Raw genomic sequence first — 22,287 nt, forward strand, 5'->3', positions numbered from 1 at the left:
TAGGAATGAAAATGTAAACAAAGTAGGACAATCATTTGGGAAAACGGAAGAAAACAGTAGGACGAGTCAGAACAAAGATTGAACATTAATGAACATATATTATTCTTGCTAATTACGGATACATAAAATAAACGATTGGGGGGCATGCTTATACGTTTGATGTGGTACTCAGTTGGGAATAGCTAGGACAATTAATGAATAACTAGCCAAGAGCTTTCTTAAATATAATCAGATTCTTCTTGTTTTAACATATAATCTGACAGTAATTGGACAGAACGCAAATACTGAAACCATTAAAAAACCAGGCTCAAAATCAAAATAATCCAGCACAAGATAATCCTTGCGAGTTTTGTCCACTCTGAGGCACTACTATCCAAAACTTAATTTGTACTGTTTAAATCAGTTTAGAATAATATTTACAACTTCGAATCATCAAACTAATGAAAGAATGTAGACAACTTCAACATATAAGATAAGGTTACAACTACACCTGTGTTTTGTTTCCATAATTTCTATTTAAGAAGAGACGTATTTCCAGATCATGAGTATCATATTAAAATCTGTTATATGTTAACATTCTTTTTTACTGCATAATATACATACCATATATGACGATGAAATAATGAGACTAAAATTGTATAACGCTTTTGGCCCTTTGCAACAAAAAGGTGAAGATAAAATCCATGAAGCAAGCATATTATTATTATGATCACATCTTAATATATATGTAGATATAATATATATATATATATATATATATATATATATATATATATATATATATATACATATATATATATATATATATATACACATATATATATATATATATCAATATATATGCTTTTAGTGGCAGGGTATGATTTTTATCAACCGGTAGATGACTCAACTTAGAACCTTGTGGTTCCTTTGGTATTGGTACTCCTAAAATATCACTGAAGACATGAAATTAAATATGATTTTTTTTTTGGGGGGGGGAGGTGGGGGAGGAGAAGATGAAACATAGTAGGACGCTACTTCATAACAGATGAACATTTTTAACACAATTACATTTTAAAACCAGAGCAATAAAACTGGTCGTCTCCCGGACCAATGATGGATGATTTTGTAGGATTATGATATCAATTTTGTATATGTATAATGATGACAAGGCATTTATTATTCAAAATACAAGTTTCTTGGAGAATTTTGTCAGACTTTAACGCCTGCAATTCAGTCTTGACGGTGAAAGCAATCTATTTCCTTACGCTGTGTTGTATGTAAATGATCACACAATCATTGTATTCAGTATAATGTATCACAATTAAAGCAATTACTAAAACAAATGATCTAAAGTTATTCCAACATTGAGGTGTATGTAAAAATAAAACAATAAGGTCAGTGGCATGATAAAGCTTGTGAAAACATTTGAAAAAAAAAAATCCTGGAGGTAAACTTCATCAAACATTTATTTCCAAACAATTGGTGTTAAAAAGTGTTAATTTTACACAGAATAAGTGTTATCAGTGACGGAAAATGCCTTGAAGGTGGCACTAGTTAGTAAAAATACTTGTTGGAAGTTGGACAACAAGTGACTGCTTTTTGCATTTCTTGCATATCTGAGGACAGACCATATGACCTATGTGACTATACTGACCTAACTCACATATTTTCATTATTCAAAACTTATTAAAACAATTCGAAAATAGAATGAAATTGTGAAAATTTTAGATCAGGCATACAGAAAGGAATAACTAAAATGTATGCTAATGTTTTAATTCATGAAATTTTAGGAGTTTGCATGGCAAGACTTTTTTTCCTCCTTCTACAATTGGGATTTTTTTTTTATTATTACTCCAGACCAAGAAAGCATTTAAAACAAAAACCGTCACACTTGCATGACCACATCACAGATGAGTAAGTTTGTCAAATTTACATTATTTACAAGAAAGATTTCTGTTTTAGATTTTAAGTCCACGTCTAAAACTTAACAGGCAAATTTTGGAAATTGCATATGCAAAATCTATCTATCTTTTAAGAAAGAAAAAATGCAACGAAATATAACAAACACTAATAAAAAAAAACATAAAGCACTATTTGGTATAAAGTATAGAATAGCTAATTCTACAGCACAAACAAACTTTTCTAATCTCTATTTTCCTCAAAAAAATCCATTCCGGACTGCTGGCTTTTTGTCTTTTTTTCCTTCATGTATCAGCTGGTGAAATTTCTCAAGCTCCTTTACGCTACTTGACAACCTGTGGAGGAAGAAAAAAAGATAACAAGGGATTAAACAGATCAGCAAGACCTAAACTTTGTGTTTACAACTATATCAACGAGGGTTTATCATAAGAGTAGCGGATTAAGGAGATTTCTATCCTGATCCAATTGTTTCAAGATATTTAAGATCCACTTGTTTTGTGATATTTGGACTGCGATTCAAATCCATAACGATTTTTGCTAATCCCTGATATCAAGACTGTTACAAGATTTCATAATGATGTTTGCTATTCCTAGCTGTGGCCGGTTGTTTCCTGATATTCAGACTGCTACATGATTTCATAACCATGTTTGCTATTCCTAGCTGTGGCCGGTTGTTTCCTGAAATTCAGACTGTTACAAGATTTCATAACAATTTTTGCTATTCCTATTTGTGACCGGTTGTTTCCTGATATTCAGACTGCTACATGAAATCGAACGATCTTTATTATTCTTAGCTGTGGCCGGTTGTTTCCTGATATTCAGACTGCTACATTAATTCATACCGATTTTTGCTATTCCTAGCTGTGACAGGTGGTTTTCTGATATTAACACTGCTACATGAATTCATAATGCAGTTTGCTATTCCTAGCTGTAACCCGTTGTTTTGTGACACTAAGACTGCTATACGAATTCATAACTAATTTTGATATTCTTAGTGATGACCGGTTGTTTTCTGATATTCACACTGCTACATGAATTCATAACGATGTTTGCTATTCCTAGCTGTGGCCGGTTGTTTGAAATATTCAGACTGCGAAACCATTTTTGCTATTCCTAGCTGTGACCTGTTGCTCCTGATATTCAGACTGCTACATGAATTCATAACGATGTTTGCTATTCCTAGCTGTGGCCGGTTGTTTGAAATATTCAGACTGCGAAACCATTTTTGCTATTCCTAGCTGTGACCTGTTGCTCCTGATATTCAGACTGCTATATGAATTTGTAACAAATGTTGCTACTCCTAGCTGTGACCGGTTGTTTTGTGACATTCGGACTGCCATACCAATTCGTAACAAATTTTGCTATTTCTAGTTTTGACCAGTCGTTTCCTGATATTCAGACTGCTACATGATTTCATAAGGTTGTTTGCTATTCCTAGCTGTGAATGGTTTAGCTTAATCCTTTATGAACCTAATAAATCATGTCAATGGGGATAGATTAAAGATGCTGCATACTGTAGTGCCTTAAACCCTAGATTTCTGACCTTCCGGTCTCAAAGATGAAGCCTCCTTGCTACATATTTAAGTCCATCTACCTCAATTAGTTTAGTTTACATATAAACAAACTATGGTCATTGGAGAATAAGTGTGTAAACACCATTAGTGTCTATTTAGCCTGATTGAATGCTAAGATTATCATATCTTATCACTGACGAGTCTAGATTTGGAGTTATCTACACGGCAAACAGTCTCATGGCTCTCTAAGCTCTCGTATCTTAAACTTTGTTGTTACTTCATGTTTGGCTTCAGTTTAGAAACAATTTTTTTTCTTCAATTATACAGAGGCAGACCAAAGACAATTACTGATTATGACATATTTGCTTGTAATTGCTGCTTAGATATTAATAGCTATCTACCTTGCAGTTCAATCTGTGCTAACATTATTCAGGTCAGAAATGATGATTTTCCTAGAATAGGAAGTTTTTTTTTCATAAAATGTACTGAAAATGTTGGTCTAATATGCGGGCTAGGTTATTTAAAGTCACAAATGTAGCCCACCATTGCACTACACCATAACTTTGGGACAGGACATAAATCATGGCTGGTGAGAGCACAAACTGATAGAGCCCAAGACTTGATGTCACTTCATAATGTCACTGATACCCTAGCCTGAATTATTCTGTCCTTCTTCAAAATCTGTTTTTTTTTATTTTATTTTTTTTATTTTGGTCATATTTACCTGCCAAATCCATTAAAAAGAGACACTATTTCTTCCCTCTTCAGTCGTAGTGGTTTCCTTCTGGTCGCTGGTGTAAATAGTATTTTTAAAGCTGTACCAAGGCCTTGAGTCTGTCGAAGATTAAAGTGCATCATTACATAGTAAAATGTAGCAAATGGTGGCCACGTTTGCTTGGACATATGAGAGGCCTTTTTTGTCAATGATTTCATAATCGAATCTAAACTCAAAAACAATGAATTAAGAAAAATAAATATTTCAGCATATGAGAGATTTGAAGTGGAAAGGGTTCACACCAGTAGAATCATTGTGGCTTAAACTTAGGTCTGTGAAACAAAGGTCTGATGTCTCTGAGTCCTGTATGCAAAGCAGGTTAGGCATAGGTACATTCGTTACCAACATATCATAGTCCTAGCACTAAGGGTTAACAACCTTGATTATGAATTGTCAATTGTCAACAACTCTGTAACTGGACGACATACATTAATCTTGGAGTGACTCCAACTGGGGAACTTATGATTGAAAGGCACTGAAGTCTTTCTATGGCAACAAAAATGCTACTCTGAAATCAGTTCTGGCAGCATTATTTCTTGCAGATGAAAATAATGACCTTTGGCCTCGAGGGCTAATATTATATATTTTTTATATAAAAAGTAACATTCAGATCACTAATAGATCTCTTATGAACATGATATAGGCATATTACTGAACCAGCAATTCGTTGTGTCCTCCATTTTGTAAACACAGCAAACCGCATTAGCTCTCACCTGAAGTTTTCCCCACAATTTGCATTTATCGCATCCGACACAGTCCATAATTCTGGAAACGTTTCGGAAATGTGTTCTGAATTCTTCCTGAAAATAGTGAAAACAATGGTTAAAATGGTAAGTATGGGTAAATGGTAAAACGGTAAATAATTATGAAACCTAAAACAAACGTGAGCAGTCAATTATAAGGATTATAGATCAAACTCGAAAGACATGAGAATGAAACCTTGGACTTGGAATTACCATGGTTACTTACCTCCTCTCACCACCACCCCATCCCTCCCCTCTTTCTTTAACCCTCCCTCCCCTCTTTCATTAAAAGGATTGTCTGGTGGCCCAAAGAAATTACCTTTAAAAATGATAAATAATTTTCTAAACATGTTGTCAAAGTATGAGCACACTAATGTTGCGTTTGACAGAGAAACAATTGTGTAATTGTTAAGGATAGACATTTCAAATATGACTTGAACAGTACAGAACGTGACGTCAGCTATGCTAATGCAGATTGTGTCATAACCCAAGCTCTGAACAGTACCCACAGTAATCACCACAAAACCGCTTTGTATACAGATTAATTTCTTTCTCACGTTTCGGTGAAATTTCTTATAAATTAAATATGTTTTCGAAAACTCCTTAATCCGCCATATATGTAGTAGATCGGTGGTTTCGTGGTCTTTTGGTAGCACAAGATAAGTTTTAACAGCAGACTCTTCGTTTTTTATACATCGCACTATCCAGCTCCAGCGCGAAGAATGTTCGCATGTGTAGGCTACTCTAACATTTACAATAGGACAATTCTGCGAAGCCTAAGCTTCTTGGTACTACAATCTGCTCTGACATCGATTCCGCCAAGTTTCATCTTTCGTTGTTCCGAATGCTTTCAAGTTTCTTTTTACTGTAAATTTGATCCGTGAATTTTATTTCAGCGATTTCGAAGAACAGTTTATGAACTGTGGTTTGAGTGTGAGTGTACTATGTGCAACGCTATACAAGTACACCAACTGGGCATCGTAGGATATACGTTCGCGAGTATGTACGTTATATATTAGGCAATCACATGTGCTTACACGTGAGAGTTTATTTGCTGCGGAAATGGGAGTGCTAACTTCAAGTCGCCTGTTTTGCGTATTTGTAAGCACTACGTCAATCACCATATTGAAGCGTTAGAACAAACGGTACTTTTGGTGAGGAACTGGTGAATTTGAAAACCAGATTTCTACACGAAGAAAACTTTGAATGGGGAAATTTTTACATGGTTAGAAAGAGAAAAATAATAACTACAAGGACAATTTTTCAAAATCTTCCACCACACAATTCCTTCAACTCTATTGTTAGTCGCCTGCATATTGTATCACAGTTTCTGCAGTTAGTTCTTACATTGACATTTGCTTACACAGGATCAACTCAGAATCGTATTTACGTCCCCTTCCCAACAGGCTCTGACTTAACTAATAGATAAATATATTTGTATGCTAACTACAATGTATGGTAGCCCAGAACAGACATGAGAGATGGAGACTTAGAATGGCATAACATCACAATGGCCACAGCTTTGACATCTAATCGAGCTGGGAGTAACACAACGTCTCGATAATGAATAAAGTTTTGTTAAGATGTTAGTCACGTAGGTGTCAGAGGAAAACCTACAAAACTATTGTAAAGTAAAAAAACTGTGTGCCAAGGTACGCATGCATAGGAAAGCGACCCAGGTATTTTACTTTCTTGTCAAAATGTACAGATATTAATAGTAAAAGTTTAAAAAATCATAATAATAATCATAAGAAAATTTGTTGTCATTTTTTTTCTAACACTCTGCATTCATCTCCTAAATCCATCCAGAACCAGTGATACTTCTGTACAATTGTCAATGTCCCTAGCACCAATCCCCTTCCCACCCTGGTAACCCCTTCCCCACCCTGGTATCCCCTTCCCCACCCTCCTGTAACCTTCTTGGCTACAGTGTAAACCGACACTTTGTACTATAGTCAATGTCCCTAGCATCCATCCCCTTCCCCACCCTGGTATCCCCTTCCCCACCCTGGTATCCCCTTCCCCACCCTCCTATCCCCTTCCCCACTCTCCTGTAACCTTCTTGGCCACAGTGTAAACTGTACTTACTAACAGCTGCTGTGCTTGTAAAGGATCACCTTGGAACATTGCACTCTCATTGAAGTGATTTGGAAATGTCCTGATTACTTTTAAGAGGTTCGACACCGTTGCTCTGACATCTTCATCCTCGTTTGGAATACCTGGTCAAAAAGAAAATGTAAGAATCGTTCATTTTAATACCTTCTTTACCATCTTTTGTGGACAGAATCCTTGCTTGCACGTAACATTTGTGTCTTTTTAATTCCTCGACTATCCTCTCGAAGGTCTTTGTTCAAATCAAACACAAGGGTCCGAGGAGGGTCTGAGGAGAGTCCGAGAAGGGTCCAAGGAGGATACAAGGAGGACCAATACAATCACTACCAGACGAGAGACATAATACCATAGTGAATCCATAGGATTCAGTTATCTTGTAACTGTACCAGAGGGTAATTTATGTAACCATCAAAGCATAAAATTATCAATGCATTTCTGAGTATGAGTTGAACAGTGCAGACCCAACGTGCTAAACTTTGATTGGAGTATACACTCTACAATATGCTATATTACTGATTCTACATCAGCCACAAGATCCAGGAAGGCATGAGGGAGGGTAGGGGTGCACACACCTCTCCTCTCCCCCCCCTCCTTTCTAACATAAAAATTAGCATAATTAGCACAAATTGTATGTATGTATTTGAGATCCTCCTGCAAGCAGGAACTCGCGAAGAAGCCTCATTGGCTTATCAAAGCCACAAGCTGACCGAAGTCAGTCTCTTACATTCATATTTAACGTCCATGATTATGAATTGTCAATTGTCAACAACTCTGTAACTGGACGACATACATCAATCTTGGAGTGACTCAAACCGGGGACCTTATGATTGAAAGGCACCGGCGTTAACCACTGAGCTAACACTCTGCATTGTACCAATTGTACCAATGTTGGTTTCCATTTCAGTTTCCTGTAACTTTAAATTAGAGGATGTATCAGTAAAATATTTGTTGTATCCTGCAGGGTACAGGAAGATGATGCAATTCTGAGGGTGCACCGATGTACATTGCTGAGAACTGGACCCTTGAGTGCAGTAATAGCAATATACTCTACTCTTTAGACTACAAGGTTTATATACTTAGCTTTTAGGTGAACATTATTGCATAAAACTGACCTCCCCCTCCAAGCCCCCTCCTCAAGGTAAATACATTACTGCATCCTGATCCCTATGTGGTGCACACTACAGAGAACAACGTCATAAAGGAATGCATATGAAAGGTCAATTTCTGTATTAAACGAGATTCAACAAAGGCTCATGGGAGATTTGACATGAAGACATGTCAAAGTGATTCACTTCTGATCAAATAAAAATCAATTAAAAATCAGTTAGCCAATAAATCAGTTCAACTTAGCAAGAAATTGAGACAATTAAAAGTACAGTACCTGAATAAAATTGAAATAATAGATTAATAGTACCTGAATGAATTTGAAATAATAGAGTAATACTACCTGAATAAAAATGAGATAATAGATTAATAGTACCTGAATTAAATTGAATAAAAGATTAATAGTACCTGAATAAAATTTAAATAATAGATTAATAATACCTGAATAAAATTTTTCATCTTTTAAGATTGGCGCAACTTTGTCTATAGCTCGTAGAACCACCAAGTACGTAAAGAAGAGATTCTTCAACCTGATTGGTCCTTCGCCTTTGGTATTTTTCGGATGGAACCTGCGTTGAAATTCCTCAACATTGTGTCCCCACACTTGCTGTCCCAAGTTTCCTTCTACAAAGAAAAGCGAGAGGAGTTGAGATCAAAAAGATATCGCTTTATAAAATTAAACTCATCATAATTATTGAGGAGCATTGAATTCTATTTGTTTACTGAATTGGCAGTTTTAGTGTTGCTATACATACACAAACAAACCCTGAGTACAGGATATCTTATCATATATAGTTTGGCTTTTAATATTATTCACATTTGAAATAACTTTCATTGTTTAATGTCTGAATGGCTGCATATTAAATCAAATTTCATGTTGCAATGTAACGTCTCTGTTCAGTTTACACGTTAGATACCGTGTTGCTTTCGTTAAGTCTAAAACAACTGTTTAAACATTCCTTTTCTTTCCCTTTAATTACACAACAGAGTACCAATAGGTTGAAATCTGACAGCTGTGTGTTCTAATAAAATTTGTAATGCATTAACTGCATACATTTTATTGCATACAGTCTTGTTTGTCTGTTGATATATATGTAATGATTGAACAAGTTTGCTTGCTTAACTATGGATAGCATATTTAATTGATGAACCGCAGATTAGGGTTAATTAACTTAATTTCTCAATTACTGAAAATGGTCTTAAAATGCAATCTGCACTGACAGTAACTATTTTAAATGGATTTGAATTGAGCGTGTCAAAGTTAAGATTTGCTGATGGTCAGCCTCTTAAGTATAATTACATATCTAGCAGGAGAGAATTTCTGTTTGCAACACACAAACCTGGGAGAAGATTGACAAAGATACCGGCAAGATATCTATTCAATGATTATTACCTAGTGTACAGTAAGACTGGTTCAAGAAAACGTTATGTTTATCAACCCAGGCAAGGATTCATACCTGCAAATAAATATTGTTTGGATGGACAAGAACTCTATCTATCACTATTCTGAAATTTTGGAAGTTTGAAATAACCTCCCGCCCCCCTTAACCTCCCCCTCTCCCCTGTCTATTCAGCTGGTCTAGAGCCAATACTAGTCCCACCATACATACTGTATCATGATGTTTTTAATAATGGAAACTTTTCATATCATGATGCATGAACAGAAAAAACAAAGACACACTTACCGCTTAAAAGATATTTAGCACATAAATGTATATTGATACTGCTGTGAAGTCCAGATATAAGGCGATAAAAGGCTCTCTTTTCAAGGCACAAACCTGTTGGGGGAAAAAAATGATCTTTTGGTGTGAGAATTCCAATAAAATTTTTTTTTAAAAAGTAAGAAAAGTAAATTTTTAAACTTTCCAATATCTTTTAGCATTTGAAACTTGGGACTAATAGTACATTTGATATATGGTATATGTTAAAAGAATCTACTATCATTGTTCAAATCAGGTCATTGCATCATTCACAAAACTTTATGATGAAACTTTTCCAAGAAGTGTAACATCGTAGAACCAGATAGGTACGTCCAATGCAGAGGTTATTTGTACCTTTACAAGTAAGGTACATAATATCAAATGTTTGAACCAACTATCAATTACTTTTGTTTTTCTGATAATGACTTTACATTTGTTTTTTTCTATTTTCACGCCCCATATCCTTTCTTTATGGATTATATTATTAATGTGTCTATATAGTGTTTCTGTGTTTGTAAACATATCTTAATGATATCGTACCAAAAGATCTAATTATATATAGAATGCCAAACAGAAAATCAAAGAATGAAACACTGCTCTAACATACACATATATGTAAACAGTCTATAACTGATGCATTTTATGAACATCGTAATATTCATATAAGGTATTACTAATTTAATGTAGTTAATGTTGACATTCCTATTATCATGTCCACTGTACTGCTATTAAATGGTTAAGTAGTCTACACAATATCAAAGTGGCTGTTGCAATGGCAGTTCACAACAGACCATTTGTCTTAACATTTATATATATTTTCCTCTTCCTTTTCGACTGTTTTTGGTTTTTGGAAGAGAGAAAGGGCTAACCATATGTGACATTGTCCTACAGTATAATGTATTCACACCAACGACCATGTATCTATTATTAAAAAAGTATTTTTATGATCCTCTTCAATGGTTTACATGCATGTACACAGAATAATCACAAATAACATTGCCCTACACTGTGTACACAGAATAATCACAAATAACATTGCCCTACACTGTGTACACAGAATAGTCACAAATAACATTGCCCTACACTGTGTACACAGAATAATCACAAATAACATTGCCCTACACTTTGTACACAGAATAATCACAAATAACATTGCCCTACACTGTGTACACAGAATAATCACAAATAACATTGCCCTACACTTTGTACACAGAATAATCACAAATAACATTGCCCTACACTGTGTACACAGAATAATCACAAATAACATCACCCTACACTGTACACAGAATAATCACACATAACATTGCCCTACACTGTGTACACAGAATAATCACAAATAACATTGCCCTACACTGTGTACACAGAATAATCACAAATAACATTGCCCTACACTGTATCAACACCAACAACAAGTTATTTCATGAACATCAAATGCTGTATTGTGTTTATCAGTATCCTTGGATAGCAAAATGATGCTGAGCTTATGACATAAACCTTAGAATCATATCTGAGAAACCTTTCATGTGGTATTTCTTGGAATATTAAAAAAACACAGCATGCTTTCACTGACACTGATCAAACATGATGCAGAAGGGACTTCCAACTGAATCAATTTTCCAATTCCTTATCACCCTCTTAGTCCATACACCATATAAACTCTACTACTATTTTCATGCAAAATTAACCAAACCTCCATGGTCTAGTTAGTAAACATTCTGTGGTTGAACACACTGCCACAATGTTCAACATGGGTGGTTCAAGTTAGCCTAATTCTCATTGAATACTATTCAAATTGTTCTTAAGGGGATATACCGGTGGTGGCTGAAGTAGAATGCTTTAACCCAAAATGCTGGAAATGTTTAGCACCTATATGCCAAAACCATATCATCGTGACCTTATTGTATCATGATACAAATTTTTTTCAAGTGGTATCTTGTAAAAATTGTATCTGGCAACAGTGCTCAGTGAATGATGTCATCGCGGCAATCATGGCGCTGAGAATGTGTTTGTTTTTCTTCATAATATGTAAACTATGTACAGTATCCATGCACTGAGGCAAATAACATTTTTACAAAAACAGAAAAACAGTTACATTTTGATCAGATTCTAGACACTGGAACACTGAGACCTGAGCAAACATTTCCAAATTTATCCCGTTTTTCGATGATATCACAACGAGACCACTTTAATAGAGAAAGTAAATCTTTTGTGAAGACCATCATAGACCACATACACTGGAGTAAGGAATACCAACTCAAAAATACTGCTGGTTACCGTACATGCAATAATCAACCATATCACATATCACAACCATATCACAAGTTAGGAACATTCAATCCATCGCATCTCTAGTTAGGAACAAGATACTGACTGATATGGGCTTTCCATCTAAAACCGTATGGAATATTTTCCTCTCTCAAGTTTTTTTTAATTTTTTTTAGTTTATATTTTTACTTTAAGTTTTCTGGCAAGGGCATAACCCTTTAAAATACACCACTAAGGTTTTATCCTAAAACCTAATTAGTTATTATAATTTTTTTTTTGTATTGTGAATACAATTGGCTCTAACAAATTTGTGATGCATAAATATATTTGCCTATGGTATTATTTTCCATAGAGTAAAAGGAAAATCTGTAATGATTATGATCCATTGAAATTCAAGTTATGTTTTAATGAGTTGCCTAGCAATGCCATGAAATTGTGCTATTATGAGTGTGCAATGCTTATTATGTTATATTATTTCTTGGAGTGCACATATATCACTTTCACATATTTAATTGGTAACCAGCATGTTGCTCAACATAAAAAAAAAGCTTGCTAACACAAAGAGTAACTCAAAGGTGTGTTCAAAAGAACAATTAAGATATAATAAAGAATTGGTTTTACTTTATTTGACATGCATCTTTTAAACCAAACAAGGACACTTAGCATTAAAGACCAGTCCCCAAAATGGACCCCCCCCCCTCCATCATAACCCCATGCAATCCACACCTCTACAGGCAGATCTAAATAGCTCCCTTGGGAGAAATGTAATGGACGGTTACTTTCAAAAACCATCATTAACAAAGCATCTGGTTGTACTGAATTACTACCACATTAATGAATTTTATTTTATTTTTTGGAACCTGTTGTTTTATTTAAGGTTTCTATGAAAAATATTAAACAAAGAATACAGAGTAACTTTTCCACTCCAGTAAACCAGTGCACTATTTCCTACAAACTGTATTGAGAAACTTCAAATTTCTTCTTGGCAAAAATGATACAATGAACTTTTTTATATAGAACCTGATTAATTCATAACAATATCAATTTCTGCCCATAGATTTTTAATGCAAATTTTAAGGTTTAGAAACAGGTGTCATCTGCTACGAGAGTGTTTTAGCTAGCGCTGAGGCTCAAGTGGTAATTACTGTTCTGGAAAGGACTTTCTGAGTTTCTTGCATTATTTAACATTGCTTGTGAACTTTCTGCAATAAAATCACAAGATAACTAATTCTCATTACTTGCTTCAGGGAGGGGGGGGGAGGTGGGGAGGGGCAAGATGTGCTGCCTTGAAAGTACAGTAACAACGGATCAAACGGCTATCAGAAAATGAAATGCTGCCAGCTGCACTCTTACTTAATCATGTAAATTAAACAAAAATAAAAAGTAAACACTGAGAACTGCCTAACTACAGTATAGTACCACAGTTAAAGCAAGCATAAAGCAGGCATAAATTAATGAAAACATGCATACATGCTAAAGGTTGCAGGACAAGATACAAATATCATATTACTTAAACTCTTAAAATTTACCAGAAACATATCAACAGCTCAATAGAAACATGATGATTTCCAACATCTTGGTATTAAACTAATATTTGCAAATAAAATAGTAACAAAAAATAAAAAAGGTTGTGTGGCTGGTTTAGTTCTGATATTTGTTGTTGTTTTTTTTCTATCTTTTACAATAATGACTCCAAAGTTACCTGCTAAATATTGTGAGGCTTTACAGAAGAAAGGGGGGAAAAAAGAAGGAAATTTTATGAGGAAGAAAGTAATGAAAATTAAAATGGGGGTAAAGAAACAAGGATAAAAATATTAAAGACAAAAACAGCTGAAAAATTTGGATAAGTTGGTTTTAATCAATTTAAACGAAAAGGAAAATTGAAAGAATGTCAGCAATGTTTTGGGAGTTTGATGAATTGAAAAATTGAATGAATCTCTTCATACTTCCACGAAATACACTTTAGCAGCATCTACGACCGGGTCATTCCTTGTCAAATCACAGATGGCTGTTGCTTGACCCCTCTCCAAAAGTGACCACTCTTCCTCCATGAAATAGAGCACCATGAAATAAACATAATGTGAAAATTTCAGTTGCGTTGTCTCATAATTGTCCCATTTATGAGCGTTTGAAATTTTGCAATTTGCCCTTTACTCTGTGCTCTGATCATGCAAGAGGGTGGTAATTTTTTGGAGAAGGCGTAAGCTACAAAACTTCTCCTAAATCTGTTGATTTGACATGGAATGACCCTACACAGCGAATCAGTATTTCACCATGTAGTAAATATTTGCGAGATTACAAATGGTCATGTATGAATTATGCTACAAAAAATCCCAGTTGGCATTTCTGTGACTGTAACTCTTAGGGAAAATATGAACTTCCAACACCAGCAAACTGTCCAATTTGAATCTTTTATCAAGTCTAGTTTAGTTTTAAATTAAGGTAAAATACAGATTGATGATTAAAGCATGCCATGGCAACAAAACAGATGCCAAGAAAAAAAAAAGTATTTTTTAACTTCAAAGTAATCATATTGACAGCTAAACGGACCATACTGAGATGGGGGAGGGGGAGGTGTGAGGGGGTCTCCCCTACAAAAACTATTCCTCCCAGTTTTTGTTTGTCTTCCTAATAAACGTCTCATTCTCTGCCAATTGAACGTCAATAATTGGTCAGATATATGGTCAGATATCTGTCTCCAATTTGCTTGCGAAACATTTAAATGTCTCAAATTAAAGCAAAGACGCTTCCAACTAGATGCTACGGCCGAAGGGCAATTAAACCAGCAGTGACCACAGGAGTCACACCAGTCCTATGTTCTACAAACTGAGCTATCCAGCACTTAGTTGGTTGTGATCTCTATATAGTCATCTCTTTACCTATTTTTTGGGGGAAGGGAGGAGGGAGGAGGGAGGGAGGGAGGAGGGGGCCTTTCACACCAACATCATTCGATATAACACAAAAAGCAGCAGAAAAGAGATTTCAAGATGAATTTGACTTTTTATCTATATAAATAAGAAAGTTCTCAGTCCATTTTCCATATTTCAATATGCTTACATTTATGTCTTTAATAGCCACATGACGGCTATGGATCTTAACTTGTTTGTCGTTTTCTTACCTTTCACAAAACGTTTTGAAGCAAAGCTTTGGTATCCTGTTATCTCTTGATCTGGTCTGTGAAAGACGAATCAATTGAAAAGAAGGGGGGGAAAAAAACACTCCTTAAATATTTGCATTTCAGCATTTAATTTTTTTATTACTTTACTACATACTTTATTACTTAACAAACTTTTATTAATCATGTCATGCTTTAGACTACCAGTCATTTGAATGGCAATAATTATAACAATAACAATAAATGGTTTTTGCAGGTACTGTTTCTTCCATAATTTACTAAACATATAAACTATGGTATGTCTTCAAACAGCCAGTTGCATTTTAGTGACACAAATATAAAACTATTTCATTTTTCATTAGATTCACTTGAGTTTGACTCATGTTAATATCAATTTGTACCACATGAAAATGTATATACCAGTATAACTGAGAGTAGTCAGTTGGTTAGTGTAGCCCTTGTTGAACAAAAAACAATGACTGCCTTTGATATGCAAATTAAACTTGGTCTTCTAGTTACAAATTGTTTTGATGGTGTTTTAATGCGATGAAGTGATTAATCTATTAAAAACTGACTCAACATAAAACAAAAAGATGCAGTAACGTTGCTATACATTCAACGAGCTTTAACAGCGTAACGTTAATGTTCGATTTTAGAGCCAGGCATTAAACGTAGGCAAATAATCTGAACGTCTCAAGGCTAACAGCTTAAACTCAGTTTTTTTAAAATCCTGATGCAGCTTTTGGAGGAGCCTTTATACAGCAAGCCCAGAACACTGCTTTTAAAATAAGGCTCAACGTCAACTCCCAGATATTACTGTCATTTTTGATATTTTTTTGGGTAACATTTATGATTTAACAGAAATAATACAAGTTGTGTCCTTCAATTTTACCCTTGACAGCTGTTGTGAAATATTTGGGAAATAATTCCATTTCTTTCTGATATGAATCACCTATACAGTGATGCACTGTAACATCTAGCCCATAGTTTAATTTTCACTTTTCTTTTGAGTAGGCTGTCATTCTACAATCTATGTTGTATACATGCATTCAGTGTTACTGTTGAAATAATTCCATTTCTTTCTGATATGAATCACCTATACAGTGATGCACTATAACATCTCACCCATATTTTCTTTTTTGTTCACGTTTCTTTTGAAGAGGCTGTCATTCTACAATCTATGTTGTATACATGCATTCAGTGTAACAGTTGAAACAAAACCCTGAAAGTTGCTTTAAAGGAGCTTAACTTATACAAGTGTCCAATGTCATGTGTCAGTAGTGTCGCCTTTCACTATCTTTTTACCAAAGCTGATTCAACCCCTGCATGCTGCTTTAAAGACACGTTAGACAGACAACTTATGTTTTCTAGAAAGAAAAAAAGGTAAAATGGACTCTCAAGAATTAATCAACTTCTTACTTGAAACAATTTTCTCTGTAAATACTGTTCCATATTCTCCTGGGGGACTTCCCTTTGTATCCAGTGTACCTCTCTGGATTAATGGTAAGGTCCACATACTCCATATTTGAAGGATCCTCATCTGTGAAGAGATCAGATTGAAAACAGTCCCCTGAAGTACTTGATTCCTTTGTAGAATATCTCTTGTCATTTGTGTACTATGCTATCACTGCCTGAATTTGTGCACTATGCTATCACTGCCTGAATTTGTGCACTATGCTATCACTGCCTGAATTTGTGCACTATGCTATCACTGCCTGAATTTCTGCACTATGCTATCACTGCCTGAATTTGTGCACTATGCTATCACTGCTTGAATTTCTGCACTATGCTATCACTGCCTGAATTTCTGCACTATGCTATCACTGCCTGAATTTGTGCACTATGCTATCACTTCCTGAATTTCTGCACAATGCTATCACTGCCTGAATTTGTGCACTAAGCTATCACTGCCTGAATTTCTGCACTATGCTATCACTGCCCGAATTTGTGCACTATGCTATCACTGCCTGAATTTCTGCACTATGCTATCACTGCCTGAATTTCTGCACTATGCTATCACTGCCCGAATTTGTGCACAATGCTATCACTGCCTGAATTTGTGCACTAAGCTATCACTACCTGAATTTGTGCACTATGCTATCACTGCCTGAATTTGTGCACTATGCTATCACTTCCTGAATTTCTGCACAATGCTATCACTGCCTGAATTTGTGCACTAAGCTATCACTGCCTGAATTTGTGCAGTATTCTATCACTGCCTGAAATTGTGCACTATGCTATCACTTCCTGAATTTCTGCACTATGCTATCACTGCCTGAATTTGTGCACAATGCTATCACTGCCTGAATTTGTGCACTAAGCTATCACTACCTGAATTTCTGCACTATGCTATCACTGCCTGAATTTGTGCACTATGCTATCACTTCCTGAATTTCTGCACAATGCTATCACTGCCTGAATTTGTGCACTAAGCTATCACTGCCTGAATTTCTGCACTATGCTATCACTGCCCGAATTTGTGCACTATGCTATCACTGCCTGAATTTCTGCACTATGCTATCACTGCCTGAATTTCTGCACTATGCTATCACTGCCCGAATTTGTGCACTATGCTATCACTGCCTGAATTTGTGTACTATGCTATCACTGCCCGAATTTGTGCACTATGCTATCACTGCCTGCATATGTGCACTATGCTATCACTGCCTGAACTTGTGCACTATGCTATCACTGCCTGAATTTGTGCACTATGCTATCACTGCCTGAATTTGTATACTATGCTATCACTGCCTGAATTTGTGCACGATGCTGCCTGAATTTTGTATTTTATATATGTAGTTAGTCCATGAATATGAAAACAACTCTATAATTGATATTTGCCACATTAAACTACGGTGTTATCAATTCAGTTCATCAAACATCACAGGTTTTATCCTGGTATTAAGCTGTTCTCACATACACTACTTTGGCATTTAAAGGACTTGGAAGTTTTTGGCATTAAACTGTACAAGTGTACAATTCCATTGTTACTACTGTAGGTCAAAAAAGTTTCTGACAAATTGCAAACACTGCAGTTCACAAAATTTGTAGCTAATGAAATATGATCATTTTAAACTTAACAATAACCTAAACTTAAAATTACATCCTTGCTATATAACTTTCAAGGTTTAAAACATGGCATTACCACAACATTGTTTGCATGACAATATCTGCATATTGAATGAGACACTATACCTAATGATCATCATTGATTTTAGGGGAAGAGATACTACAGAATACCTGCCCCAAAACAAGTAAAAAAACAAATCTTATCTCCAATTGGAAGGTTATCACAGTTTGTAATGTTCAATCACAAACACAAGGCTGAAGAGTTGATTAAGTGAAGCTAGCACATCATCGAGCCACATGATGCTTCATTTTTTGTGTTTTGTTTTTATTTATTATTTATTACATTCCTTTTTTTTCTTTACTGGCCATTGGTTTTGCAAATGCTGAATCTAAAGTTTTGATGATCCCAACAGGACTTGATGATGGTGTTGGGTTCAGTGTCAACAATGTTAACATTCTTCCTTGAAAATATGAAGAATAGAATCAATGAGAAGTAAAAAACTGTGTGAGATTGTAGGAACCCTTTGGCATCACAGATTTTTACAAAATGGCAGCTCCCAGATGACAATTTAACTAGGCTGCAGGTCCCCCAAACAGAACTCAACTATTTAACTTTGCCCATTGGCACAGTTGCTCATTGCAAAGATCTTTATCATTTAAGCTACAAGATGATAGTTGGGTTTGTGTCTCCTCTATAAGAATGCTCCGAGGTCAAGACCACCTGACCTGGTCATTTTTCCGGGATGAGGTCGATCCCAGGATGCAACGCCATCGTGGACTCACCCTGAGGTTCACAAAAGTCCATCTTGGCATCGTCATGTTCCTGCCAGGATTCAAATGCAGCCTTGTCCTTCTGGCTGATGGTGGTGTCCAAGGCACTGAGGCGGATCTCTTCCGTAGTTCTGTCCTCACAGTCTTCCTTGGCGGTATTCAAGGGGAGAGAATACTACCGCAGAAAAGAGAGAAAGGAAAAGTGGCGACTACCGCAGTAATATGAAGACTAAAGAAGAAAGATAAAAGTTTTTGCTAAAATATCTGTGGTATCACCCTCCTTTTTAGGATTTACAGAATATTCATGACCAACCTTCAACGGATTATTGAGAGGTAAATCTCTGCGTGATTTTGTCAATTATCACGGAACCATCCAATTCTGTTTCCACGGTAGTTTCCCAAAGGGCATACCAGAAGAAAGAACCCAACTGCTGTTGCTTTGAACTATCCATGGGGAAGGGAGAAATTTGCTGAGTGGGTGGGGGTGAGGGAGGGGGTCATATCTGATGTTCATTTGATCCAGCAGATATCTTATACACTGTCTCGGTGTACTGACATCATCCTCAATCTTGCAAACCATCAATTCTTCTTTAATTATACAACTCAAGTCAAAATTTTCCTTTTTTGTATTATTCTTCGTCTTTCAAAATTCTACCCATTTTCTGTGGAAAATACTGTATTATGATGCAAACATTTCTAAAACTGATGTATATGGACTTTGCTGGAATGTTGTAACCTTTCAACTCACTTGCAGAGGTTGAGAAAGAAGTGTTAAAGCGATGATGATGATGATGATGAGGGCAACCTTTTTGATGCAGGGAAGTTAATAAATGAATCATTGACCCTTGAGCATGAAATGATGACCATTCAAGCAACAAGTTTCCCAGAGAACATAAAATCCAAAATCTCTGCTGGAAGATATTCTACTTTATGATCACAGAAATAGTTTACCTAGGATGGCTGCCTAAAATACTAACCTTATCACTAAGAGTCTCTTCCTGATGATCTTCCTTTAAGCCACAAGGTATTTCATCCTGTAGGGAAAAGAAAATACATTTATATTATATATAACAAGTCATACTATATTTAATATACAAAGGTTTGAGATCTTCTGAAACAACTTTTTCAAGAGAAGATAAATTAGATTATTTTCTGGGTAAAATTGGTTGCAATATTCAGTACGTAACTCAAGGCTATATCAATCAATCTAGTTCAAAAAATGAGGCACTATGATTTTATTCATTTCCCCAAAAAAAATTATAAACATGTACAGTCTAAAGTAATGCTGTGGACAGATTGTAAAGTACATGCTGAAAATTGAAATGCCATCAGCAACTCACATATATTCACTTGTAAAACTTTTGTACTGTGTTCAAAAGGTCAAGATTGATTTACTTTCCACGGTAATGGTTTTAAGTTGCAAATTTCAAAAATTATTGAAACCAAATATCAAAGAAACTGGTATTCTTACTCGATAAGATGGATGAGTAAAATGACCTTGTGACACTCAGTAAAAACAGAATCCTATACCAGCCACCAACTTCACTGTGGCGACTTACATAATACCGGGGCACCGGGGCAGGTGGGTATGTGCACATTCACCATTAATATTACCCTTCACACATACTGTACACACTGTACATTGCAGACATTACAGTGCTGAAGAATCACGTGTTATAACCTATCAAGTGAATTTAACATAGTGCATATGTTATGAAGATTGAAATACCAGGGGTTAGGGACAATATGAACAGTAAGAATACATATTTATTCAGTATCACCATATACGGACAAGTTTACACACAGTTCAGAACAGATTAATCCCACCAAAGGGCAGCTACAGTGTGTGATCACTCTCTTATAATAACACCTACACATACATACTACATGCACAGAGGTGTATTGTATTGTGTATAATAACTTCATCCAACAGATGTCTACTGCACTATATATCACAATCAATAGATGTACAGTACACCTTGCAATTGCCACGTCTTCTTGCTTTATTCTGTTTGTTTGTTTTTTCACACTTGAAATGTTGAGCACTTTAATTGCCACCAAACCAAGGTAGAAATTGGTAATGGTGCCTCAGAAATAGCCCAATAATTTAGACAGGCAAGCAATTAGAAAGGTCTTGTCTGGAAATCGGTCAATAGGACTACAACAGAGATTCATGGATGACTAAGTTTCTAACACGAGAGAAATTTTTTTCCCCTCCAAATTGATAGACAATATTGAAGCTTAAGGGACTATGCTATTATGCAAACTAGATAGGCTAACAAAAACTAATAACAATCTATTAATCTTTTTTTTTTTTAACACCAATGAAGGCAAGTCTTTTTGTAACATCAAAGTGATGCTTCTGTATATTTTTCACTTTTATAGTCCTTTCAAGATGAAAATCAAACTTGACCTTCCAATACGATAAATCTAGAAAATTCCAGACAGTTCAGGTTTAGGATGTATATTAAAACTACTGCACGTTGAATCCTGCAGCTAATCACAGAACAGATTCACTTGAGATACTGTATACTGTAAGATCTTGAGTAGCAACCTACAGTACTTACTGCATAGTTGAGAGGTGTTTTAGTTTGTAACTTTGCACTCAAAAACTCAAAAGAGTAACTTTACTCACAGAGATACAGTAAGTGGCTGAGAGAAGGTGGACATCATGACCATGGGTGCAAGAACAATTTTGGTATGGGTGAGGGGGGGGGGGGCTAAGATGTTATGTCATCCAGGGTAAGGTGACCGCTCCACTTTGACAAATTCTGGTAGAATGGAGTGCGCTTAGATGCGTAATGGTGCGATAATTTGACTTTTGAAACAATGTTGAAGTATATTTGACTGGTTTGGTTTTACTAGCATGTTTATTCTAATATTGTCTGCCTGTGGGGGAAGGAAGCTGTATCCCCCTGATCTTATTCTTGGGGTGATGGGGGGGGGCTCTAATTGGTTGCACCACTGGCCATGACAGTAAACCCAATTTGGTATCAGTACAGTAATCTTCTAAACTGTCATATTTTACAAACCATGTATACCTAGCAAGCTCACAAGTTCCTATTCCACATAGTAACACAGACGCAGTATTTCCTTATTACAGGCTGTGTAATTTTTTAGTAAATGTATAAAAGTTACATTCTGATCAAAGCAGGATCTTCATATAGCAGACAGTTCCTATTCCAATCATGTGACATAGTGATAATTACTCTAC

The 22,287-nt window shown here is 35.6% G+C and overlaps 1 protein-coding gene across 5 annotated transcripts in view; it reads right to left on the bottom strand.

The window, feature by feature from the left end:
- LOC139972164 (ERO1-like protein beta) overlaps positions 1-22,287 on the bottom strand; it is a 52,886-nt gene that overhangs the window by 16,009 nt on the left and 14,590 nt on the right. For 2 of the 5 annotated variants that reach the window (XM_071979151.1, XM_071979153.1), the window contains 11 exons: positions 20,051-20,107; positions 19,086-19,248; positions 16,653-16,773; positions 15,237-15,292; positions 13,821-13,838; positions 9,836-9,928; positions 8,592-8,774; positions 7,023-7,153; positions 4,905-4,991; positions 4,141-4,250; positions 79-2,237 (listed from right to left, as the gene is read on the bottom strand). In XM_071979151.1, the coding sequence (XP_071835252.1) occupies positions 2,141-2,237; positions 4,141-4,250; positions 4,905-4,991; positions 7,023-7,153; positions 8,592-8,774; positions 9,836-9,928; positions 13,821-13,838; positions 15,237-15,292; positions 16,653-16,773; positions 19,086-19,248; positions 20,051-20,107 (1,116 nt within the window). In that variant the 3' untranslated portion in view covers positions 79-2,140. Of the gene's footprint in view, positions 1-78; positions 2,238-4,140; positions 4,251-4,904; positions 4,992-7,022; positions 7,154-8,591; positions 8,775-9,835; positions 9,929-13,820; positions 13,839-15,236; positions 15,293-16,652; positions 16,774-19,085; positions 19,249-20,050; positions 20,108-22,287 lie in introns of those variants that run through there. The other 3 variants (XM_071979154.1, XM_071979155.1, XM_071979152.1) reach the window with 2 other exon arrangements.

Source organism: Apostichopus japonicus, chromosome 8 (assembly GCF_037975245.1).
Source record: "Apostichopus japonicus isolate 1M-3 chromosome 8, ASM3797524v1, whole genome shotgun sequence".
Lineage (NCBI taxonomy): Eukaryota > Metazoa > Echinodermata > Holothuroidea > Aspidochirotida > Stichopodidae > Apostichopus > Apostichopus japonicus.